Below are 24,511 nucleotides of genomic sequence, written 5' to 3'. Positions count from 1 at the left end.
AATGTCTTATGAAGGGCGACAAAGAAGTCCAAGTCGCCGCCCTACAAATGTCCAACACAGAAGCCTGGGTAGCCCAGGCGGCCGAAGTGGCCGCACTCCGCGTTGAATGAGGCAAAATGTTCCCAGGAACAGGACGACGTTGATTCTCATAAGCAGACGCAATACAGGCCTTAATCCAACGACCAATAGTGGTCGACGACACTTTCTGTCCCATGGATGCAGGATGGAACGAAACAAAGAGGGCTTCCGTCTTTCGAAACGCCGCCGTCCGTCGTATGTAACGTCGCAACGCCCTACGCACGTCCAGGGTGTGCCAAAGAACCTCACGGTGATGACTCGGCGATGGACAGAAATCCGGAAGCACCAATTCTTGCGCCCGGTGAAACCACGAATTGACTTTGGGCATAAAGGCAGGATCCATCCTCAGAACCACAGTATTAGCATGAAAGATGCACAAGTCTTTCCTAACTGATAAAGCAGCGAGCTCAGAAATGCGTCTAGCCGACGTGATCGCCAGGAGAAATGCAACCTTGAACGACAAAAACTTGAGCGAGGTGGAACCCAGCGGCTCAAACGGAGACAAAGTGAGAGCCTGTAAAACTAGAGATAAATCCCAAGAGGGATAACGATGAACCGTAGGCTGTCTCAGGTTCGTGGCTCCATGAAGGAACCCCTTCATCCACGGATGATGAGCCAAAGAAGTGTACGGCGGACAGGATAACACCGTGGCCAGGGCCGCCACCTGACGTCTGAGAGTGGCAGGAGACAAACCCCGTTCCAAACCCGCCTGTAGAAAAATGAGGACATCCTGAATCGTCGCAGACGTAGGATCCACATGAGCAGTCGCACACCAACGGCAAAAGGCTCTCCACGAAGCCTCGTAGATCCTCGTCGTAGATGGTCGACGGGCCGACTGCATCGTACCAATCACTGTATCCGGCAAACGGCCCTTCTTCAAGAGAACGCGCTCAAATGCCAAACGGCCAACTGCAGCCACTGGGGCTCGGGATGACGAATGGCCCCCTGACACAGCACGATCCGATGTGGAGGAATCACCCACGGGTCTGTCACCGAAAATTCCACAAGATCCGCGAACCACGGCCTGCGGGGCCAATGTGGAGCCACCAGTAATATTTCCGCTCTCTCCGCTATCATCTTGCGAACCACTTGCTGAATCAGTGTGACGGGAGGGAAAGCGTATAACAGACCCGCTGGCCAACGACACCGCAGAGCGTTTGTGTCTTCCGCCGCTGGAGTCGGATATCGAGTGATAAACCGGGGAAGCTGGGCGTTGGTCGGACTGGCGAACAGGTCTACCAGAGGTCGCCCGAAGCGAAGAGAGATCTCCTGAAATAGACTGGGAAGCAGCTGCCATTCGGCCTGGTCTATCACTTCCCTGCTGAGCCAATCCGCCCGTGTGTTGGCCTTCCCGGAAATGTGGTCTGCGAGGATGGACTCCAGATTTCTCTCCGCCCAGTTGAACAGACGGGCCGACTCGAGCATCAATGTCTGCGACTTCGTCCCCCCTTCCCGGTTTATGTGCGCTTTGGCAGATGTATTGTCCGTGAGAATCAGGACGTGATGACCCTGAACCAGCGCCCGGAAATGCAGAAGGGCGAGACGAATCGCCCGAAGTTCTAACAGGTTGATGCTCTGTGCACGTTCCTCTGGAGACCATTGTCCTTGGCCCACTTGGGCGCCCAGGTGAGCTCCCCAGCCATGGAGACTGGCATCGGTGGTGATCACGACCCGGTCTAGTTCCAGGAAACTGCAACCCTGCAAGATGGCCGGTGACCTCCGCCAACTCAGTGACAGTCTGACTTGCGGCGTCACGAACACTGTCCTTGCGGAGTTGGAACTGCCTGTTCTCTGGAACGGAAGAAGCAGCCATTGCAGCGGACGAGAATGTCTGCGTGCCCACGGAACAATGCGGAAGCACGAGACCATCTTCCCCAACAATCGTGATAGTGTCAATAGAGGAGCCTTCCTCCGGGTTAGCACCTGTCCCACAAGCGACTTGATGTTCTTCGCCCTTTCTGAAGACAGGAAAACCTGACCCTTCTCGGAGTCTATCAGGGTCCCGAGGTGTAGAATAGAGGTCGTGGGGACGAGCTGGCTCTTGTCCAAATTGATGGAGAATCCGTGCTCTCGGAATGCCGAGAGCACCCTGTCCCTGTCTTGCGTTGCTTGTGCCCTGGACGAGGACAGGATTAAAATGTCGTCCAGGTAACATAACACCCTCACCGGAACCGTACTGAGAGACGCGGCCACGACCGCCACCAGCTTGGTGAAAGTCCTGGGAGCCGAGGAAAGACCGAACGGCATCGCACAGTACTGGTAATGTCTGCCCGCATACTCGAATCGCAGAAACTGTCGATGCGAAGGGAGCACTGGAACATGCAGATATGCCTCTCGCAAATCCACCGACTGCATCAGATCCCCTTGGCGAATAGAAGCCAGGATGGACCGAAGAGAATGCATCTTGAAACGACGGTAACGTACCGCCCGGTTCAACTCCTTGAGGTTGAGAATGCCTCTGACCCCGCCGGAACTTTTGGGAACCAAAAACAGTCTCGAATAGAAGCCGGTCCCCAGTTGGTCCAGCGGAACCGGTTCTATCGCGTTGATCTCCAGCAGGTGTGCTATCTCCTCCACCATCAGGTTGCGAGAATCTGTGGACAGGGGAACTGGGCACCGGATGAACCGTCGTGGGGGCCGATCCGTGAATTCGATTGCGAGGCCCTCCGAAATTGTGCGACTCACCCACTCGTCCGGAGTGGACCGGGCCCACTGATGACGAAAGGCCCGGAGACGTCCCCCCACCGGCCCCGGAGTCAGTGAGTCATTTGCCCCTTCTGAAGGGTCTGGACGTGGACCCACGATAGGGGCGCTTGGAGGAAGACTGCGATCTGCCCCGCTCTCTAAAACGCTGTCTGTCGGAAAAGCGGTCTGGGGCTTGGAACGACTGCCGGTAAGCTGAGGGGCCTCCCTGCCCCGCGTGGGGACGAAATGGCTGACGTTGCGCGTAAGGAGCGTAACGCCTGTCTTGTCTGCGAAAAGACGTGGGCATAATTTTGCGTTTGTCTTTGTCCTCCACTAGGACCGGCTCCAATGCCGCGCCAAACAGGTTCGGGGCTTTATACGGGGCCGCCGCCAACTTCCATTTGGTTTTCACATCGGCCTTCCACGGCCGTAGCCAGAAAAGGCGTCGCGACGTGACAGAAGTCGCCAACGCCCGCGATGCAAACTTGACAGAGTTCAACGAAGCATCTGCCGAATATTCTGTGGCTGCAATAATTTTGTTAATGTCGTGACGCAAGCGGGTATCCTCTGGAGGGAGCCGTTCACGAAGTTGGCGCAACCAGATTAAAGAGGCCCTATTGAAGAATGAAGTAGCCGTGGCAGTTCTAACAGTCCAGGCGACGGCTTGATGAGACCTACGAAAGGCCAATTCAGTGCGCCTGTCCTCCGATTTGAGACCCTCCAGCGGATCAGACGAAACCATCGAGTGAGAAGTAAGAGACGCCACTGGTGCATCCACTGAGGGCAGGTCCAACATGGCCTCAAGTTCGGGCGCCGCACAGAACAGTTTCTTATCTAAATTGCTTGGAGCCGTGGACGACCCAGGCTGGGCCCAAGGCGCTTGCAGAACATCCGCAAACAATTGAGGGCACGGAATAAAGTCCTTCTCTTGCTTGACTTGTTTAAATAAGGCATCGTGAGGACCGGTCTCAGAAGGGGTCGTCGGGGGTTGAGCTCCCACCGAACCCAAATTAGTAGTCAAGCGAGCCTTGTGAAGAAGGGACTTAAATATCGCGGGCCGAAACAAGCCCGTGAAGGCTGGAGTGTCAGGTACCAGACCTTCATCCTCAGAGAATTCGAGGTCGTCAGGGCCCTCCTCGTCATGGCATGAGCCCTCAGACGAAACCGACTCACTAGGCGAGGGAGAGCGAGCCCTGCGGGAGCTAGAGGAGGCCAACGTGCGCGAAGAAGTCCCCGCCGCCGATGTCTGGGCTGCTGACTGCGCTCCAGCCGTCATAATAGAAGCCAACGCCGTAGACAACATCGTCTGGAAGTCGAATTGAGACGGAGGCGGGGTGTTGTCCACCGCTCGGAGACCCGCTGCTGTAGGCGTGAAAGTGGCCGAGGGTTGGCGCCGAGGGGGCGGAAAGGTTTCCAAACCCGCTGAGGAAACATCGGGCATCGACTGGGACACGCCCTTCTGCCAAGCCAAGGAACCGGATTGGACCCCTCTCCGCTCCGAAACGTCAGGAACAGGAACAGACTGTTGGGCGGATCCCGCATCACCACAGAATAAAGAAGCTGACGCCTGCCTGGCCTTCTCCCATTGTTTTTCCAACGCCTTATGACGTCTGAGAGCGTCCTTATCAGCGGCAGAGGAGGACTTAGAGTGGCGGGACTTGTGGCCGCCAGACGCAGAGCGCTTGCCCGAGTGTTTCTTGCGGGATTTAGATCTAACAGGGCTGACCTCCTGATCGCTATCAGAGGAGAACGAACTGTCCGCCATGGTGGGCAAGCCCCAAGTTGAATAGTGATTATTGATAAATTAATTGCCAAATTGATTTGCAATAATAAATAGTGATGAATCAAAATTGAATGATTGATTAATAGATATTTGATTGCTGGGTTAATTGATTGCTTGATTGTTTGATTAATTAATAGGTTGATTGAATGACTGGCTGCTTAGATTACTTGATTAATTAATAGAAATCAGCTCGCTTGATTAATTAATTGAATGATTGGAGGAAAGCTTGCTTAATTGATTTATTGATTGATAAATTGATAGTCTGGGTATCACTCTGGGCAATGCACTATGCCCAACAAGCAGTGCTGGCACCCCTGCCACGCTAAGTACCACTGACACTGCCCAGGTGTGCGGGAAAGCCTTGCACCAAAGGCTGTAAAGGGGTGAGCGATAAACTGTAACCGCTCCCCCCCCCCTTTTTTTTTTTTTTTTTTTTTTTTTCCTCCTCTGAGTCAATGCCCAGACCGGGACAGAGACTCAGCTAGCCAGATCTCCGACTAAAGGCTGCGGCCCTCAATTAGGGTCCGCGCTGCCACGAGGAGATTCCAAAATGGCGGCCGCCCTAATAGCTCAAAATGGCGGCCGCAAGTTGGTGGCGTAGTTATGAAATGGCGGCTCGCCCAAGCTCCGACGGATGGCGGCGCGCTTTCCCCCTGGCGCCACTCACACGCGGACGCCAAACAGGGACGAAGAACGGAGCGGCTTTGATACGGCGGGAGGGTAGCGAGCCCCGACAGCCACGCCACACCCCCCCCCCTGCAGCGATCACTCACAGCTGAAGTCTCGAAGCCGAAGACGCCGCTAGGCACAGCGCCGCCCGCAGAAGCCTGACGGGACGGTCGCTGGAAGAATTACGCCACCAAATACAGCGAGCCGGTAAGCGCTCCTAAAAATACCTCCGATCCGGCTCGCTGGTCCACACGGGAGTCGGGGAGCGATCCACTCAGCCCCGACCTCCCCCGCAATAGAATAAGCTTACCGGATCCGCCCCGCAGGGACAGAAGCCGGCAGCAGCAGGCGCAGAAGCGCAAAAGTCGGCACGACCCAGCTCCCTGGGCACGAAACCGACGAACAGCTGATTGACTCCAGGAAATCAAATAAATCCTAAACTAAACCGAAAGAGAGCAGAAACAAAAAAAGGGGGCTAATCAAAAATAACTAAAAGGCCTAACGCAACACTCAGAGCACAGAGAAAATCCTCCCAGTGTGTCAGCAACTGAGAGAAAGACTGGGGATTCGGGTGCAAAAGGGGGCGTGGAGAGAGCACAGAGTAGGTAGATAAGTAAAAAAAAAAAAAAAAAAAAAAAAAAAAGTTCTCTCAGTTGCTGTCAGATAAGAGGATTTTCCCAATGCTGGAGTGTAGTAGCAGCGTTCTGGAAAAAGACATTTTTTGTACTAGACACAAAGCAAATATAGCATGGTTTCAGAAAAAGCAGAGCATAATACAGACACTATGGAGAGTGCTTCTCCACTAAACTCCACTAAGAAAATATATGACACAAACAGTATTCTTATGAGTTTGGTACAGAATAAAATCCTTGCATCTTTACATCAGAACTGAGTGGGTTGGATTCCACCAGAATGAAATACCGGTTATTCTGCAAGTTCTGTCATAGGAAATAATGAGAATTTGAAATAATACTTTCTGTCGCTTCTGCCTGCATTTGCAGCCGTAGAAGTAAGCCTAGGAAAGAAACAATAGATTCACAACCCATGAACGTTGTAACAAAAGCAAAAATACACTTTTTCAGCTACATTGGTTTGAGGGTTTTATTTGTTCCCATATGCACAATGTGCACTTTAATTTTTAAGCATATGTCTGCAAAATTTTACAAAGCAATCTAGGTTTTTTATATAGAAATCTGAAACATCCTTAGCACAATAAACCTATTTGTAAAGCACCTGCCCTGCCCATACTTTTGAAATCTGGCGAACTGTCTGTAAAGTAATTGTGACACACATACACATAAGGATAATAGTATTACTTTACAACTAATAAACTTTAACCTTAAAATCAGTACAGTAATATACATACCTTTATTTTTGTTGGGAAAGTATTGTGAACTCTCAGCATACCAGAGATCTGTCGAATCCTACTGTTCCTCAGCCAAGGAAGTAAAGTATAGAATTGATTCCAAATTACTTTAAAAAATCAAGAATAATTACTCTACAAAGAGTGTCTTCAGAACATAGTTACTGCTTCAAAAGATGAAGATGAAGCCCTTAATTCCTGACCCACATCACAGAAATGTCAAACCCTTTTAATACAATACAGTTTAATTTGAGGTACAATTTTGTTCCACTGAGGAAAGCTAAGTTATTCTGTAAATCACTCCAACAGTTCCAACTATAATGTGTCTACTCATTAAAAAGACAGATTTAAGATAGAAAGAGTAGACCAGCTCAACACTACTTAATTGACTAAATTCAAAGTATAGCATATTGAATTGACATGTGTTTTACAGCAACTTATTAATTGAAGCCAGACAATCTGCAGTTTTCACTGACGTTGAAAATAGGCTATTTTCTCTCAGACAATCCCCAAATTGATAATAGTTGCATTTCTTCTAGTTTTTTAATTCTTGTAATTATAGAGATTTTGTTAATATCTTGATAGTTGTTCAAGCTCTATAATGGTACCTACACTATTCAACTTATAAATAGCAGATATGCCAGCAACTAGGGGACATGAATTTGGATTCACTGATGATTTGTCCATAGCAATACAAGAAAAACACATGGAGGTGGCTGACAGTCTTCTGTCCAAAGATCTTATAATCTTGGGAAAATTCTTCACTGACTGGAGGCTCATTCCTAGCATCAGCAAAACAATAACTACCATATTTTTCGGAGTATAAGACGCAGCTTAGTTTTTGGGGAGGAAAATGGGGCGGGAGGGAAATCTGCCTACCAGGCATTCTCCGACTAGCATCCTTAGTCTGGTCAGCTTCAGCACATTAGTTTGCTGCTTTTTTATCCCTTGCTTGGGGATAAAAAAACAGTTTCTAAGGCACAGTTGAGAGGAAGCAGCAATGAGAAAATCAGGCAAAGCACGGGGACATTGCTTCACTCGGCTAGCGCCTAGTTATGGCTGAAAAAAAACTTCTAAAGAACAGCTGAGAGTCGGATCACTTCACTCGCTAGCACCTCATTAAAGCATAGCGGAGAGTCGAGGGAGCAGGCAAAGCTGGGAAGATCGCTAGTGCCTTGTTAGCGCCTCGTTAGGGCTGAAAAAAAGCTTCGAAAAAGCTACATTCGGAGTACAAGACGCACCCCAAGTTTCAGCCTCTTTTAGGGGGGGAAAAAGGTATGTCTTATACTCCGAAAAATACGGTATGTGTTTCCACCTTAACAGCAAGCTAGCATATGAAGCCCCAAAACTCTACTTAAATAACAATTTACTCCCCTATGATTCCCATCCAAAGTACCTTGGAGCAGGGGTGATTCTAATTTTTTTTACTACCGGTTTTGTGGGCGTGGCTTATTTTGTGGGTGTGGCTTAAAGGTCATGTGACTAGGTGGGCATGGCTAGCTGGTCAGAGTCATTTCTGGAAGGTTCTCGCACTTACGACCAGTCCTCGCACTTACAACCCGACTCATTTGTTTGCTTTTAACACTGATCAGCTGTAGGACGGCCCTTTGAAGCCCCGCGGCAAGAGTTTAAACAGTTTTTTTCCCTCTAGTCATCAGCTGGGACTCAGGAGGCAGCAATAGATTGGGGGTGGGACCAAATAAAAGGTAAGAATAACGTGGAGGGGTGGGGGGTGGGAGATTGGGGGTGGGACCAAATAAAAGGTAAGAATAACGTGGAGGGGTGGGGGGTGGGAGGATGGGGAGGAGAACCGGTTCGGTGATGTCATATCGTCACCGCTACCGGCTCGGCCGAACCGGACCGAACCCACCACTGCCTTGGAGTAACATTGAACCAAACACTCTCCTACAACAGGAGTCCCCAATCCCTGGGCCACAGCCCGCTATGGATTACCTGAAGCAGCAAGCAAAGGTGTGCATTCCCCCTTGCATGAGCAGCAGGTGAACGCATGCACACACGCTCCATTTGTGCAAATGGCAGGAGCACGCCCCAACCACTCACACAGAACCATCCCCTTCCCCACCCCCCACCCCCCACCCCCCACCCCCGGTGCCAGTCTGTAAAGCCAGAAAGGTTGGGGCACTCTGTTCCTAGAGAATACAGTGACAAAAATCAATACTAGAAACAACATATTCCAGAAATTATGTAGAACTAAATGGGAAGCTTCAGCTGCCACTCTCTGGTCATCACCATTTGGGTTGGTCTACTCCGCAGGAGAATACTGTGCCCCTATATGGCTTAATAGCTGCCATACTAATAAGACAGACACAAGACTCAATGACACCATGGGGATTATAAGTGGCTGTATTAAAACCATTTTGACTTGCTGGCTTCCTGTTCTGAGCCATAGAGCACCATCAGTTTTATAAAGACAAGATGCATTAGTGAGAGAATATAGAAAAGTTATGAACCACTCGCTCCTACCAGTGCATGTCGACCTTCCTCATTTATCAACTGGAAGACTCAAATCCAGGAAGCCCCCACTGGCACTCACACAATATCTGCTCAACAACTTTAACATTGATTCCCAGTGTAAAGCCAAATGGGTTGCTGAATGCCCAGAGGTAGGCATATAAATGACCCCACAAAAAAGGTGCCAGGCTTTGAATTACCATATCAGCAATGGACAATTCTGAACAGGATTCTCATCTTACATGGCATCTACCAGGACCCCCTGTATAAATGGGGCATAGTATCCTCCCTCCCTTAGTGTGACTACAGATCCCCATGTCAAACTGTAGATCACATCGTGACTGACTGTAAATTGAGGGTATATACTGGTCCAGGATCTGATTTTTTAAATATAAACGATGCTGCGCTTCAATGGTTAGATGACCTAGACATTGGTATTTGAACATAGATCTTTTTAACATTTATATTTTATTGTGTTCTACTAACCTAGGTGAAAGATTAACATATATTGCTGGTCCATATATGATAGATAGATAGATAGATAGATAGATAGATAGATAGATAGATAGATAGATAGATAGATAGATAGATAGATAGATAGATAGATAGATAGATGGATTAAGTAAGTAAGTAAGTAAGTAAGTAAGTAAGTAAGTAAGTAAGTAAGTAAGTAAGTAAGTAAGTAAGTAAGTAGTTATTCAGATGCAAGGTTAAGATTTCCAACTTGCACTTTTTATAGGGTATTACTGTAATGAATGGATCTCTTACACACTCATTTATAACACTGGGTATTCAGAAAGAAAGGATGCAAAAGAAGGTGGGGAAACAGAGAGATAAAGATTGCACAATAATATGATCCTTTCAGTAAACAGACACCAAGATTGAAAGCTTGGTACACATTACAGAGGAGAAATTGTTAAGGATCTAGTCAGCTTGTAAAAATACAATCCACACTATGCTGCCAAAACCAACTGAAAGCCTGATTTATCAAGCACTCTTGCACAGCCAGCTTTACAATTTCCTTTTAAGCATTTCTTCCTTCTCTCCCAACCTCAATAACAACTATTAGCTACTATTCTAGTGATTCAAAGGATGCACTACAAAAATATAACGGCAGTGACAGAAACCATTGATAAAGGTTTCTTCTGACCAACTACACTCAAGAAAACAGCACTACTATGTTCACCGTAAGCAAAATGTATGACAAACATTGAAAGCATACATCATTATTCACGTCAAAACACACCATCCGTGTCAAATGAACTTCCAGTAGAGCCTTTTATGCAGATGCTTGCAAATATGAGCTTAAGAAAAAAACACAAAAGCTGATCCTATGCAAAGGAAGCATGCCACTGTAATCTCTGCAACATTATGGACTTCAAATAAGAAATATTCAGTAAAATAAGCGCCTATATGATCTTTAGGTTACACTGCCCTGTAGTATATATGGATCCTTTGATCCATCCAAGTTACCATTTTTGTGGCTCCAAGTTCTTACTCACGACTTTGGAAATTGCCCTTATTAAGCAGAGAAAAACTCTTTGCAGAGCTGAGTAAATGCCTTTAACACTGGATAGTCAATCACCATATCATATTTTTACATATATTTATTACAGTTTTATACTACCAGACTCAAAACACAAATCTACAATAATACAATAGGCACAATGGTGATTATTCACTTCCCAAAGGCCTTCTCAAACAGCTCGGTCTTTAATAGCTTCCAGAAAACCAACAATGATGCTCTTAATATGATTTCTATAGGGAGGTACTCTATAATATGGGGGCTGCAACTGAAAACAGTTTGTGAGCCCTCACCCTTTCCACTTCATGTATTTTGGAGACCATTAAGAGATGCTGGTAACATGTGTGCACTGGGTCATTCAGGTGGGCTGCTTCTATGCAGAAAAAGCGTCCCTGTAAGTATGTCAGTGCTAAGCCATGTAGATCTTTATAAATCAAACCCAGCAAACTGCATCTAGAAATCTACTGATAGTCAATGAAGAGACTGTAAAAGAGAAATTATATGATTATAGTCCCTTTGTTTGCTGATATAATGACTCACCATTTTTATATAAGTTGCCATACAGTCTTTAGAGGTAGCTCTATGTAGCGTACATGTAGTAATCCAAACCTATAGTAATAAAAGCATGAATCACTGTGGCTAGAAAGTTTGATGTAAATATAAAGATAAGGGATAACCATGATAACAGATAAATCTAGCCCTGGCTTTGCTTTCTTCTGTTTGAACTTTCAACTCTACATTGTTAAAATGGCACGCTGATTCAGTATTGCATCCCCACTACTCATTTTTGCAAGTATAAGTTTTTTCTACTATAGTATTTAGTCCCAGATAGGAAACTAATTTCTATCCAAACATTCCAAAGGGAATGCTTTTTTTAAAAAACAAATGTATGCTCACCATAAATAATGTTACATAAGCTTAGTATTACAGGCTCACTTGAGAACAGCATCTATTATTTGAACAATCATTCCAAAATATCCTGGTCAATGTTATTCTGATATTACTATTTTTGGACCAAGCCAAGAAATGTTAATGGTTACCTAGTACATCGGTAACTGATGTAAGTAGTTCCCAGAACTTACGTTTCTCAAGTCCATACTGTGGGCCCAATGTGGCTTCAGAACACTTTAGCAGCTTCAAATGGCTTTTTAACTTCAGGCTTTCCTGGACATGAACAGCCTGACTGCAATGATCCATGCTATGCTCATGTTCTGTGCTGTCACTAGATAGTCCTTTAACTTCACAGAATTCAGCTACTGCAATTCTTGTCAATTTGTCTATACAAAGCTTTATTAGAATCCTGAAGCATATACTGTACCCTGGTTCTTGCAGCCATGTTCAGTTCAAAATATTTGTATGTATTTACAAAAGACAGGGTATCCCACCCCTGCATTTGAATACAGGTAGAACTTGAGACTATTCAAAGTCCAAAGTTTCAAAGTTACAACGAACCAGCAAAAGCTACTTATGACACAGATTCAAAATTCCAATGTTATATGACTGCATTTTAGGCACTCAGCAACCAGCTCATTTACAGTCATTTGCAGTGTTCCAGTCATGTGACCACAATTTAGGGCATTTTTGCTGGAAACTGGTATTTACTTTTGGTTTCTAGAAAAAAGCACCTCATAATGAACATAGCTTAACAACCACTACAAGAGGTTATAAAATTGGGCATGATCATGTGGTGATTCCATGCTCAATGACTGTCGTAAGTGAAGGACTGTCTGTATCTTCCCAGATAGCACAACTGAATTACAGATTTTTTTAAAAAAACAGTTAATTTTTATATGCCTAAACAGTCTAAATTGTTTAGTAGGACAGTTATGCCCATCAATGTTATTATTCGCTTACTTGAGAGAGTACATTGCACTTTAAAAATAAAATAAAATAAAAATAGATGGAAAAACTCTCATTTAAACACCAAATGCTGGTAGTTCTTACTTATTGACTGCATATTAAGCAACTGTTGTTTTTTTTTAAAGTTACAATGGTACTGAAGAAAAGAGAATTACAACCAATCCTCAAAGATGCAGCCATCACAGTGTCCCAATGGTCATGTATTTGTGATTCAGGCTTTTGGCAACTGATACGCTCTTACAATAATTGCCAAGTTCTACGGTCACATGATCGTCTTTTGCAACTTCCACAAGTATCTGAAAAGCAGAGTCAATGGGAAACCTGGGAGGAAGTTGCAAATAATGGTCACATGATGCAATGCTTAACAATCCAGAGATTCGCTTAATGGCCACAGCCAGAACGGGTGCAAGTCAGCATGACCTTACAGCATTTCACTTTATGATTGTGTTGCTTAGCAAAGGAGTTGCTCATAGATAAGTGAGCACTACCTGTAATCTGAATCCCGTAGAAAATGTGATTTTAAAAAGAGCATGTTGAAAATGCAAGTCCCTTATGGTAGATATTAGTTCTCCCAACCAAAAGAAGTCTAGTAATTCAAATATTTGATGAAAGTGTTAAATGAAAGTAAAAACAAAGAATTAAGGAAATTTCTTAAAAAGAAATTTCTAACTTTTTAAATAGTGCATTCATACTATTTCCACGCAAAATTTTCTATCTCATATCTAGTTTGGCTGTTACAATGACACCATACTAATTCTCAGTAAGCACCAGAATCAATGTTTACATTTCACACCTGCCCAAGCTGGCAGGAAAGAAAGTCTACATTTTCTTGTGTTTGTGGCCAAGATCAAAATTTTAGACACATGGAATATTTCCCAGCAATAACCTAAAACCATTTTCTCAGTTGCAATCTCTTAAAGTCCCCAGTTCCAAAAGAACAATCTTCTAAATGTTAATATGCCCTTCTTGAGCTTAGCATTATAGAAGTGAACACAAGAAACATGCGTCACACATGCAAGCAGAGGTGTCAAAACAACCCAGTAGGACTGTTCTAAATTAGAAATCAAATCTACCACCTACTTCCATTTGAACCTTTCAGGGACAAGCAATAACATTTAAATGACCTTCTCTTCACATCACAATTAAGCTGTCCAGTATAAACACAGACTGCTACAAATTATTATTTTAAATACATTTCAAGTACAAAGGCAATGAGGAAATGATGATGTAAGGAAAAGAAACAACAGGTAAAAGAGGCAAGTGGAATTTGCAGAAAGATTGATCACAAAATGTGTATCAGCCAGATGTAGTAGCCACAAATTACACTGCTAACAAATTATTTCAGTCCAGGTAACTTCACTTGCATTACCCAAAGAAAACATGTATTTTGCTACCCTCTCCCCCTCTCTCAATAATTAAGGCATTTTATTGTTACTTTAAGCCTTGCAGGGTTTTTTGGTCTAAAAAGCATTAAGGCATCATAGTGTAAACAAATAGATAAAGCAGTAAGCAAACAAACATAGGTGTATTAGAACGGATCCCTGAAGTAAAATCAATAAAGTCTCAGCTGAATTATGCACACGTGTGCCTTCAGCAGAATACTAGAGACATCTAGCACCTAGCTATCGTTTTAATCAGTATGTCACTATTTATTTTAGTAAATTCCAACTGAACTATTATAATATTCTAGAATAGATGGAGCTATCCTGAAAAGGAACACAAAATTTTGTACACCACGTCCCACAAGCAACCCACAAATGCTAAAATGCTTTTAAGAAATAAAACCCTAAATTAAAAAATTTACTAAATAAAGCATTATATTCACATTCCTTGCTGAATATCATAGTTTTATTCAGAACCCAATCAGTCCCCATTCATTTTTAAATTAGTAAAGGTCAGTAGTTTGAAATATGCCCTTTCATTAATCATTTCCTCTCACTTATTAACTGCTAACCCTTTAATTACCTGTTTCCTCTTTGCAATCAAAAGAAATCCAACCATTTCAATATTCATTAAGTGTCTTTTCTTTTTTTATGCAACTGCATATTTATAGGGGGGGGGAATAAAAGCACTAGTGTACAAATAAGTGGGACCTCACCAATTATTCACAGATCATAACATTAATCAGATGGATCAATATTTTACTCTCCATACTTGATAAATTGGTGTTGCATTTAATAAAAAAAACCACTCAAATGTAAATCTTTCCCTACCCACAACGTTCAAAGAGGCAATATAACATAGCAATATAACATAGCCATATGACATATGACACATAAAGACATCCTAAAAACTAAATAAATTACTGCCTTTTTGATAAAATGATCCCATTTTATGAAATAAGTTATACCTTAAATGCATCTATAATACTTCATTTACTTCTGAGCCATGTTAATAAAGATTAAATTAAAATCTCAGATATCCTTTTTTTGACTTTAAAGTTCTTTGAAAACTATGAAATAAGCTTTCCTATATTCCTCCTAAATATAATGAGATGTGCATGGTTTTTTATTCACTTGAATAAAATACTGGAAATATAAAATAGGGCCATTTTTTTAATAAAACAAACTTTGAAATTCCCATCCTAAAGGTAACCCACTTAATTTTAATTAGCAGGTGTAAGGTTTCTTTCGGACACTTGTTAAGCTAAAGCACTTACCTTAACATCTTAAATTTCCACATAAATTTACCGATGTCTAGTAAGAATTCTCAAGATTTATCTTTAATTTGGTATTGGAAGCCTTTAACTTATTAAACAAACATTTGGTGTATAATTATGGCTGAAAATAAGCCTGAAATATATGCAGATGTAAGATAATATTTTAGTATTAATGATACATCAAAACTATATTATTCAGCAGTTCAGAAATGTCTCAGGTTATGTAGTTAATTGGGCTAAACTCTTAAGATATTAACTCCCAAAGGCTTTACTCTCTGTTGAAACATAATAAAAGTGGTTTTAAGTGAATTCCTTTAAATTTTGGCAAATAATCATTTCAAAGAAACTTTTTTCATTCACAATGTATACTTACTAAAAAAAATTTAAAAAATCACATGTGGTAATCAGTACAGACAGATTGTTAAGACTCCCTATGAATTTATACAAAAATGTATTTTAATTAAAATGAATATTGCTTCCAGGCTGCATTTACTTGGTGGTACTTTCTATGTCAATACTTCTAAACTTTTATAACAGATTCATGAAATATTAAGAATTTATTTATGGCAAGAATATGCCTCTTAGTTTTTTTAAACCTAAATTACAGTTATCGTGAAGCAAAAGGGATTTATTTTTTCAGATTTTCAATTTTATACTGGGCAGAATGTGTCTTGATTTCCCTTTGGAATGCAGGTGATCAAATACAAAATCCATTACATGCACAATAAGAAAATAATTAAGTGATTCCAGTAATGTCATAATAGGAGCTCAATTCCAATTTTAGGTATAGTGATATAGTGAATTAAAAGCTAGAAGGTATATTTAGAAAATGTTGGAATGAAAGTATAATTTCATACCACAATTCATACAACATATTTACACTCTGGAGTAACCCCAGTCTGAAAATAGTTATTTTGCTGGAATGTGGGAGAGGGAATTAGAAGACATGGGCTGCTAACAGTAGCACTGCTCTAAATCAATTTATTACACAAATCAAAATTTCAAGCTATTTGAGTTATTACTTGAGGAATTTAGACTATGTAAAACAGAAAATAGCAATGTATTCAATTAAAATACCTCTTAAATTCAGTTTGGTGTGATGCAGTGGCTGCACTTAAATTCCAGAACCAGTACCTGCATTCAAACCTTCCTAAAATTTTTATAAACTTGTAAAGTTTATTACTAAAATGGCTATTATTTTTAAGAACAATGGAATAAAGGAACTAAAATAGCCTACATTATCAATGACAAAACATTTGAAAAAATATTAATTATACCCCATATGATTTTAAGAAGACAATTTCAACAAAAGCTTTTTTTCTGTATCTATTATATTCTTCAGAAAATGTTCAAAAAAGACTAGCTTCCAATTACAATATTCTATCTATGGATAAGGGAATACTTACCCATATCATATAGTCTTACTCAATTAATACTCTATTTTAATATCACAAGTTAATATAATATTACAATGTTCATTCTAGTTTAAGGATGTGAATGTGCTTTTGAAGTGTATAATATTTTATATGAATTATGAATTTATTGTGTATGAGAGGTAGCTAGGAAATATTTAATACTGACAGGACAGATTTACTTCAGTTTACAGTCATGGGTTATAGATCTAGTCTCATTTCTTTTTGTGAACTGGTATTCTACCAACAAAATGGAAAGAGTGATAAAATTATTTTGCATCGATAAAATTTAATGTTTTAAGAATTAGGTGACATATTTTTGCATGTAATGAAATCTTTTTCACTTATATTTTTCTTGCTTATCCTTTTTTGCATAAGAAATCAAAAGGAATTTTAAATATTTAACAGTTTAAATGAATCGAAGTATTGTTTGTAATCTGATCTGTGCAAAAACAGGGAACGTGAAGTCAACACTGAGCTGTTAAGTCTGCTCTGGAGTAATCTGCAAGTCCATTTACTGAAATCATGTCACTATCTTTGGAAAAAAAGGGTGCATATGCATATTCACCTATAAACATAAACATCACCTTGCTACTAGGTCTGCTTTAAGAGTACATCACTCTTTGAAGACAACCCTACTATATTAAAATCTATTCATGAAGTGCAGAAATGTGAAAAATACAAATTCTGATATGTTAATTACAGTTTTGATACTTGAGTCCTTAGCAAATATAATCATGATTAAGAGTGGGTAGTGAAGGCCATAATACTATATATCAGGAATAGGCAATGTACAAGACAGCATATATTGAATCACACCTTTATTATACAAAAGCAGAGTTTAGTTGCCAAATTACATTTGGGATCTTAATAGTTTTTTATTTTTACAACTATCTCAAGGAGGCAAACGTACCAATAACCTTCCTCCTATTTTCTTCACAACTCTTTGAGATGGGTTGGGCTGAGAGAGAATGACTAGCCTAAGGTCACCCAACTGGCTTTCATGGCTAAGATCTCCTAGTTTCTAGCCTAGTGCCTCAGCCACTAGACCAAATTGGCATACATTTATACAATTCTATCAATTATATTATTTAGTATTACATGTGCATTGGGCCATTATTTCACTTAATGCTTCATTTCAATATGCCCAGCAATCCTTCCAGTTATTATAGTTATAAGCTATTCAGCAAGTTCATGTCTGAGGTTCACAATCTGGATGTTTCCATTTTGCCTAATCACAAGCATTCTGAAATTGCAGGTACTTAATCCATAGAGGACTGTCCTGAAATATCAACTAAGATGCCAAAAACCATATGGCTTAGGACCCAGATATCTACAAAGCTATCTACTCCCAATTCATTCTGCCTATGCAATAAGGTTCACTCCACGTCCTTTCACTTAATCATCAATAGAGACCAATGAGTTGAGCCTTTTCTATTATAGCTCCAGTTCTTTGGAAGCTTTAAGATGAAAGTTATAATGCTGTTGCTTGTTTTTATTATTTTATTTTACCATAAGAATAGAATGTAAGACCCCTGCTGGATTGAAGAAGCACATAAAATTCAATAAATTAATATATAAGTAACACTTGGTAACATTTCCATTAGGAAAATGTACATGATAATTAGTAACATGTATTAACAGGTAGGTCACTTAGCAAGAGATGACTAGATTCGAACTACACCAGAAAATGAATTAAGCAATATATTCTGTTTAACGTGCTGGGAGTTTCAGATTCTTGATATGGATGAGTGATATAAACAAAGATGGATAAATGTATATAAACAGAAATATCATTCTTTATAAAAATAAATCAACCCAAAATCTTCTAAACGTTATTTAGGATTGAGCATTGGTAGAGTTGGTGTAAAAGTATTGGTTTAGTAACACCCTTAATGCATAGTTTAGGGCACTGCTGTTCCTAACACAAAGCATACATCATCAAGCACTCAATACTGTCCTAAATAATTCTCACCTTAATGACCACAACTATGACTACATTATTAAAGCTTCACTATTTCTAGTTATTATCCATATTAGCTTACTTTAAAAAAATCAAAATATAAACACAAAAAACAATTGGTTTGACTTTTTAGGAAATACACATCCTTCCAGATGGAATAGAGTCTAACTATATCCAAAGGAACATTATACTAAATTGATTTAAATATAACGTTAAATGATTAAATATTTAACCATAATTGACTAAAGTCCTAAAAGCAAGGTTGACATGGTATACTTAGCATGATGTGTAAATTCAGTCAAAACTTAGGTTATATTTTATCCTGGCTCTGCTCAGACACAGTTTTATTAAAGTCAGAACAATATTTCTATGCCAATGATGAATACTTGTATGGATTAATTTAAAATGAATGCAATTCATTTGGTATATTTCAAATCTCCATCAATATATTCTGTGTTCTGTCCCAATCTGCTATAGTGGAATGGCAAAAAAGATTATTCATATAGCACTTGAACCTATGAAAAGATGTAACAACCCCACAAAAGAACAATGTATCTCATTTTGAAACAAGGCACTAAGGAAAAAACTAGTGAGACTGGTCTGTTAATTCACACTAACTCATAAGAAGTACTCCCTAACATCATAGTCAAATTGTTGACTAATTTGTTTTTTTACTGTAAATAAGCAGCTCTTCCGGTAAAAGGCATATACATAGCTTTCATAACTAAGTATAAACTAAGTGAGCAACAAAGTAATTTTTACAGCATGTTATCGCAGGAAATGTTATATCTGGATTACACTACTGTATATATAAGATTTCTAAGGATTAGGATCTATATAAGAACAGTGGCTCTAGACCCATGATGTCGAATCTATGGCATGTGAGCCACAGGTGGCACGTGTAGCCATATCAGTGGGCATGCCAGCTCAGCTCTGGCATGCATGTGCATGCCGGCCAGCTGATTTTCGGGCCTTCTGGGCCCACCAGAAGTACGGAAACAGGCTGTTTCCTGCCTCCGGAGGGCCTGGGGTGGGGGGAAGGCCCGTTTTTCTTTCTTATATGGCTCCAGATCCTCTCTATGCATCTGCGGAGGGCGAAAACAGCCTTTCCCACTCCCTTGGAGGCCCTCTGGAGACCTGAAAGGGCCCATTTCCCAACTCCCGGTGGGACAGCAAAAAACATCACTTCCTGTCCCACTGGGAGTTGGGAAATGGGCCCCTTCAGGCCTCCGGAGGGCCTCCAAGGGAGTGGGAAAGGCTGTTTTCGCCCTTCCCAGATGCATAGAGAGGATCTAGAGCCAGGTAAGAAAGAAAAATGGGCCTACCAGGCCATCGCGTGCCAGGAGCAGGAGGGAAGGGGGGTTGCGCGTGCATGTGCACAGGGGGCGCATAGAATTATGGGTGTGGGCATGCGCAAACCTCCCCCACCCACCCCCTCCTTGCACACGATGGCAAAAAGGTTAGCCATCACTGCTCTAGACCCTGGACTAGGACAAAGAACATGAAAGACATAGCAGCTCACTGGCTGACACTATCTCACAGCCCAATCTACCTCAAGGAAGAGCTTTTGTTGGGGTAAATTTTTGGAAGTGGCTGAAGGTGGCAATGATGTTACTTTAATAACCCAGACCAGGATTTTCAGAGGCTAGTTTTGGAAAAAATTTAGAGGTTAATCCCACTTTTTAGCATTTTCCTGTTGAAAATGGGAGGGGAATTACTTCCCTGTTTCATAACAATGTAATGTCTAAATTCAAAAGCATGATTTCTGAGCATTCCAAGAAATATGCCATAGATTATAAACATGCAATAATTTGGCCGTTTTTCAGATAAATGATTAACTGTGTGATTGAATCAATAGTCTATTTTTCCATGGATCAGGATATTTTTAAAAAGTAAATAAAATTAAGTAAAAATTTAGCATCATTAAATGTTTTAGTTTAAAATGCATGACTTTTAACAGCACTATTGCAAACTTTAGTTGATGAAAACCTACTCTATTCTTGCTGAAACAAATTAATATCACTCTAAAATATCTATAAACTGCCACTTTTTTCAAAGTAAACTATATATTGTATTATGTTTACTGTACTCCATTTTAAAAGTTGGTCACCCAGAGTTATTTATGAAATGGCTAGTTTATTTATGAATTAAATAAATAATTAAATAAATATCAGACACCTAATAGTTACCGGTATCTGGGTGGTGGCATCCAAAATTTAGAATGTCCTTACAAGTGATATTTTATTTCACCATGGTTCCTTTTGTTTTGAGCCAAATTGAAATACTGTTTCCTGAGACATTTTAAATATTTTATTTGTTATCAGATTGCTGTTTTCCTAGCTGCATAATTTCTATAGTTTGTTATAATTCTAATGTTACTATACTAAGTTTAGATTTTAATAATTTTCTGTAAACCTCTTATTACTTCGCCATTGTCACATGCTGAAAATTAGCAACTTTCTCAAATATTAAGCAGATGAAGCATAAATTGATAGCTAACATGTTTGATAAATAACCACAACACATAGCACAAGGACTACAATTTTTAGAATGCTCCATAGTTCTTAATGCCACCTAAGACCACAACTAAAGGTGGCAAACATTTTAATACTATTCCAGGAACTCACATAAACTCACCCATATTGGCATAAAATTGTCAAAAATACATTTTTGCTGAAGTAGTAAAAGTTGTAAAACAAGAATACAATAAGCGCTCGAAACCGATGTTTATGATAAGGAAGATATAGGTAAGATAGTACTTGATTTTGTGTGCTGATGGCTAGGATTCTGAAATTAAATTCTAGTTTGGGTAGCGGGATAAGAAGGGGTAGATCATACATGCATTAGAATCACAGAAGACTATCAAATAAGCAAGATAACATTAAACACATTTAGTGTTATAGGTTACTTAGGACAGAAGCCTTACAATATAGTAAACAATTGTAACTGATAAGATAGTACTAGGATCACAGAAAATAGTTGGTAGCAGAAAATTAAATAACTGGTGAAAATGCCACAACTTTAATTTTCCAGACAGAACTCTTTAGATATGATCAATTACAATTCTCATATTTTGCTAGCATTTCCTATGCTGAGATAATGGTAATTTAGTCCAAAGATCATCAACATAGGGCTCATAGGCATGACATCTACAACATCACTAGATGGCACTCAGGTACCTTCAAATTATATAAATAACAGAATTAGCTAAAATAAGGTATTGTTATGATTTGGGGAATTTTTATTAAAACTTTTAAAACAAAACGCATTTGGCAGTTTAAACAATGCACAAAATTTCATGATGATAACCACTACATAACAAGGTTACTGATCCCTAATGTTGTTTTGAAAATATCAGATTGAAGAAAGTGCATTAGAAGATTAATAACAACAAAGCTCAAATGAAAGTGGAAAGTGAGCATCAAGGGAGAACTGCAGAAAAATTGATACAAATAGATGAGAGCAAAGGTATGTAATTAAGTATCAGATCATCCTACTGTAACTCTCCAGACAGAAAAAGGAAGGGGAAAAAAGTTGGTGTTGACTAGTTTTTTGTTCATTGATGGATTCTGATCTAATCCTCCACATTGAAATAACCAAAAAGCAGTAGAAGAGTAAAAACAGGTTCTTTAACGTGAACACTAGATATTAATCAGAATAGTTATTGTTATTTCTAACTATCACATATTTAATTATTCTTGCCAAGTAAAGGAGTGACTGGAAAGGAACTGAATGCATGAATACTGCTCCTTCAAGGTGCAGTACCATCTTCCCTTTCTTACCGTTTTTTATTAAGATGGAAGGTGTGTATCTCTGATAATTCAATATAGGTAGTCCTTGACTTACAACCATTTATTTATTGACTATTTGAAGTTACAATGGAACTGAAAAAAGTGACTTATGACCGTTTTTCACACTTACAACTGTTGCAGTATCTCCATAGTCACATGGCCAAAATTCAGAAGCTTGGCAACTGGCTCATATTTATGACGGTTGCAGTGTCCTAGGGTCATGCGATCATCTATTGCGACCTTCTGACAAGCAAAGTCAATGAAGAAGCTAGATTCACTTTACAACCGTGTTACTAACTTAACAACCTCAGTGATTCACTTAACAACTGTGGCAAGAAAGGTCATTAAATGGGGCAAAATTAACTTAACAAATGTCTCACTTAACAATAGAAATTTTGGGAACAATTGTCGTTGTAAGTCGAGGACTATCTATAAATCTTAAGAAGAGATGGAAGCTACTTTCCCTACTCTCTTTATCTATCAGGATTGGACAAGTGACAATTGCAAAAAGTGAAGGTTGCTACTCCCATTTAGTTACCTACCTAGTTGAATGGTCTGCATGCCCAACATTTCTTCTTGCGCCCAAAGACTCAAAACAAATGAGTTTCCATCTCTGCCTCTTTGCCTCACCTTCTGCTATTTACACTAGCTAACTTTCGTCCTATTGTGACTGTATCAAATGGGCAGGCAAAAGGTTGCTGTCCATGCACAAACAGCCACTTTGGCTCATTTGCCTGTATCCTTAAATCTATTAGATGCCACGATAGCTAGGAATGAGGCCCAATTTTTCCTGCTGCATTACCTGGAAAAAGAAGGGCAAAGACAGCACTTTCCACTCACAGGGGAGCACAATGGAACCCAATCCTCCCTGCAGTGCAGCCCATGGAGAATACTATACTAACTTTGTCCAGTTTCTTGCCTTTTGTGTGCATTCAGTATAATGGGGCTGCCTGGAAGGAGAAGAATCTTCCCCCCAAAAGCACATTAACCAAATGTTCCCGATATCCAGGAATAAATCTTGAGAAAAGGACACCCAAGGAAGTTGGTGGGATCAGCTGCAGGAAGGTAAAGCCTGCATGGACCACACATAGCTTGGGGCCTAGAGGCTGGAGAAGATGGTCAGCACCACGAAGAGTAAACCCGGGGGGCTGACATCAGCGAGAGAGCATCAAGGAACAGCAAGTCACCTCTGACCTTAAGCCCACCCACCCCTCTCTTCAGGGGGCACGCCCATGTCTTCCTCACCCACTCCTCCTCCCCTCTTAGGCAGGAGCAGCAGCCCCTCCCATTGCTGGGCAGAGGGGATTGCTGTGACGCACTCAGGGGCCCTGGGCGCGCAGGAGAAAAGGGGAGGGGAACCCACGAGCGGAAAGAAACCAACGGCCGCATCACGGTCGCGCATCCTCTCCACCCTCGGAACTGCTTCAAATGGTCCCGTCTAGGGCCCCCATGCAAGGGATTTCGTGGTCCGGCCCAGGTCTTCCCCACCCCCTTTCCTCGGGTCACTCACAGTCTCTCTTCATCTCCGCTCGGCGCCGCCGCCATTTTCTTCGCAGCGAAGAACCCGCGGGGGGGGGAGGGGGAAAACCGAGCCGGAGAGGAAACCCGGACAGCCAGGCTCCGCCCACCTCGCTGCAATTGGATGTTGGTGCCCATCACTCAGGTCTCCATCACAAAATGATTGGTCGGTGTTTCTCTACACGGGCGAGGCTGCCTTGCTCTTGGCGGCCGTTAGAATTGGCGGGAAGCGCTGTCAGTTACAACGATACGAAGTGGGCAGGGGACAAATTCTCACTCTGTTTCTGATTGGACTGTGCAGGTTGTTTGTCTATCGATAGGCCCGTTGGCTTATCAGTCACTGGACAAAAAGGTGGTACGGAATCGCGGGCTTAAGGATTTTGAAATGTAACGGGTCTAACGTTTTTTTAAAAACTGCTTCAGTAGTTTCTCCGCTGTGAGCTCCTAAAGTTCTTTGTTTTTTACCGTACAAAGGAAATACTTTATACCGAGAAGGCAGTCCCATCAGTGCAGCGTATCCAAGGTCATGATTCTCAAATGACTACCTAATTGAGTACAAAATAACTAAAGACTTCCAGTTCAGAATGACTCCGGACGACTTTATATGAAGGGATAAAGCAGCTTTCTTGGTTTGGTACAAAAGTGGTTTTTCATTCCATTGTAAGATATTTTTTTTTTTTACATCAATGCGAGGCTACCTAATACATCACACTGTCACATGAAGGTTATCTTA

General features: G+C 41.2%; 1 protein-coding gene across 2 annotated transcripts in view; it reads right to left on the bottom strand.

Annotated features, from left to right (window-relative positions):
- MECP2 (methyl-CpG binding protein 2) overlaps nucleotides 1-23,910 on the bottom strand; it is a 120,897-nt gene extending 96,987 nt beyond the window's left edge. Inside the window, exon 1 of one of the 2 annotated variants that reach the window (XM_034434238.3) lies at nucleotides 23,771-23,910. In XM_034434238.3, the coding sequence (XP_034290129.2) occupies nucleotides 23,771-23,805 (35 nt within the window). In that variant the 5' untranslated portion in view covers nucleotides 23,806-23,910. Of the gene's footprint in view, nucleotides 1-22,802; nucleotides 23,738-23,770 lie in introns of those variants that run through there. The other variant, XM_060683436.2, reaches the window with a different exon arrangement.
- Between the last annotated feature and the right edge of the window lie 601 nt (nucleotides 23,911-24,511).

This window comes from Pantherophis guttatus, chromosome 2, assembly GCF_059756535.1.
Source record: "Pantherophis guttatus breed Tessera chromosome 2, ASM5975653v1, whole genome shotgun sequence".
Lineage (NCBI taxonomy): Eukaryota > Metazoa > Chordata > Lepidosauria > Squamata > Colubridae > Pantherophis > Pantherophis guttatus.
Note: the sequence above shows the minus strand (reverse complement) of the source record. Positions and strands in the feature narration are given on the sequence as shown.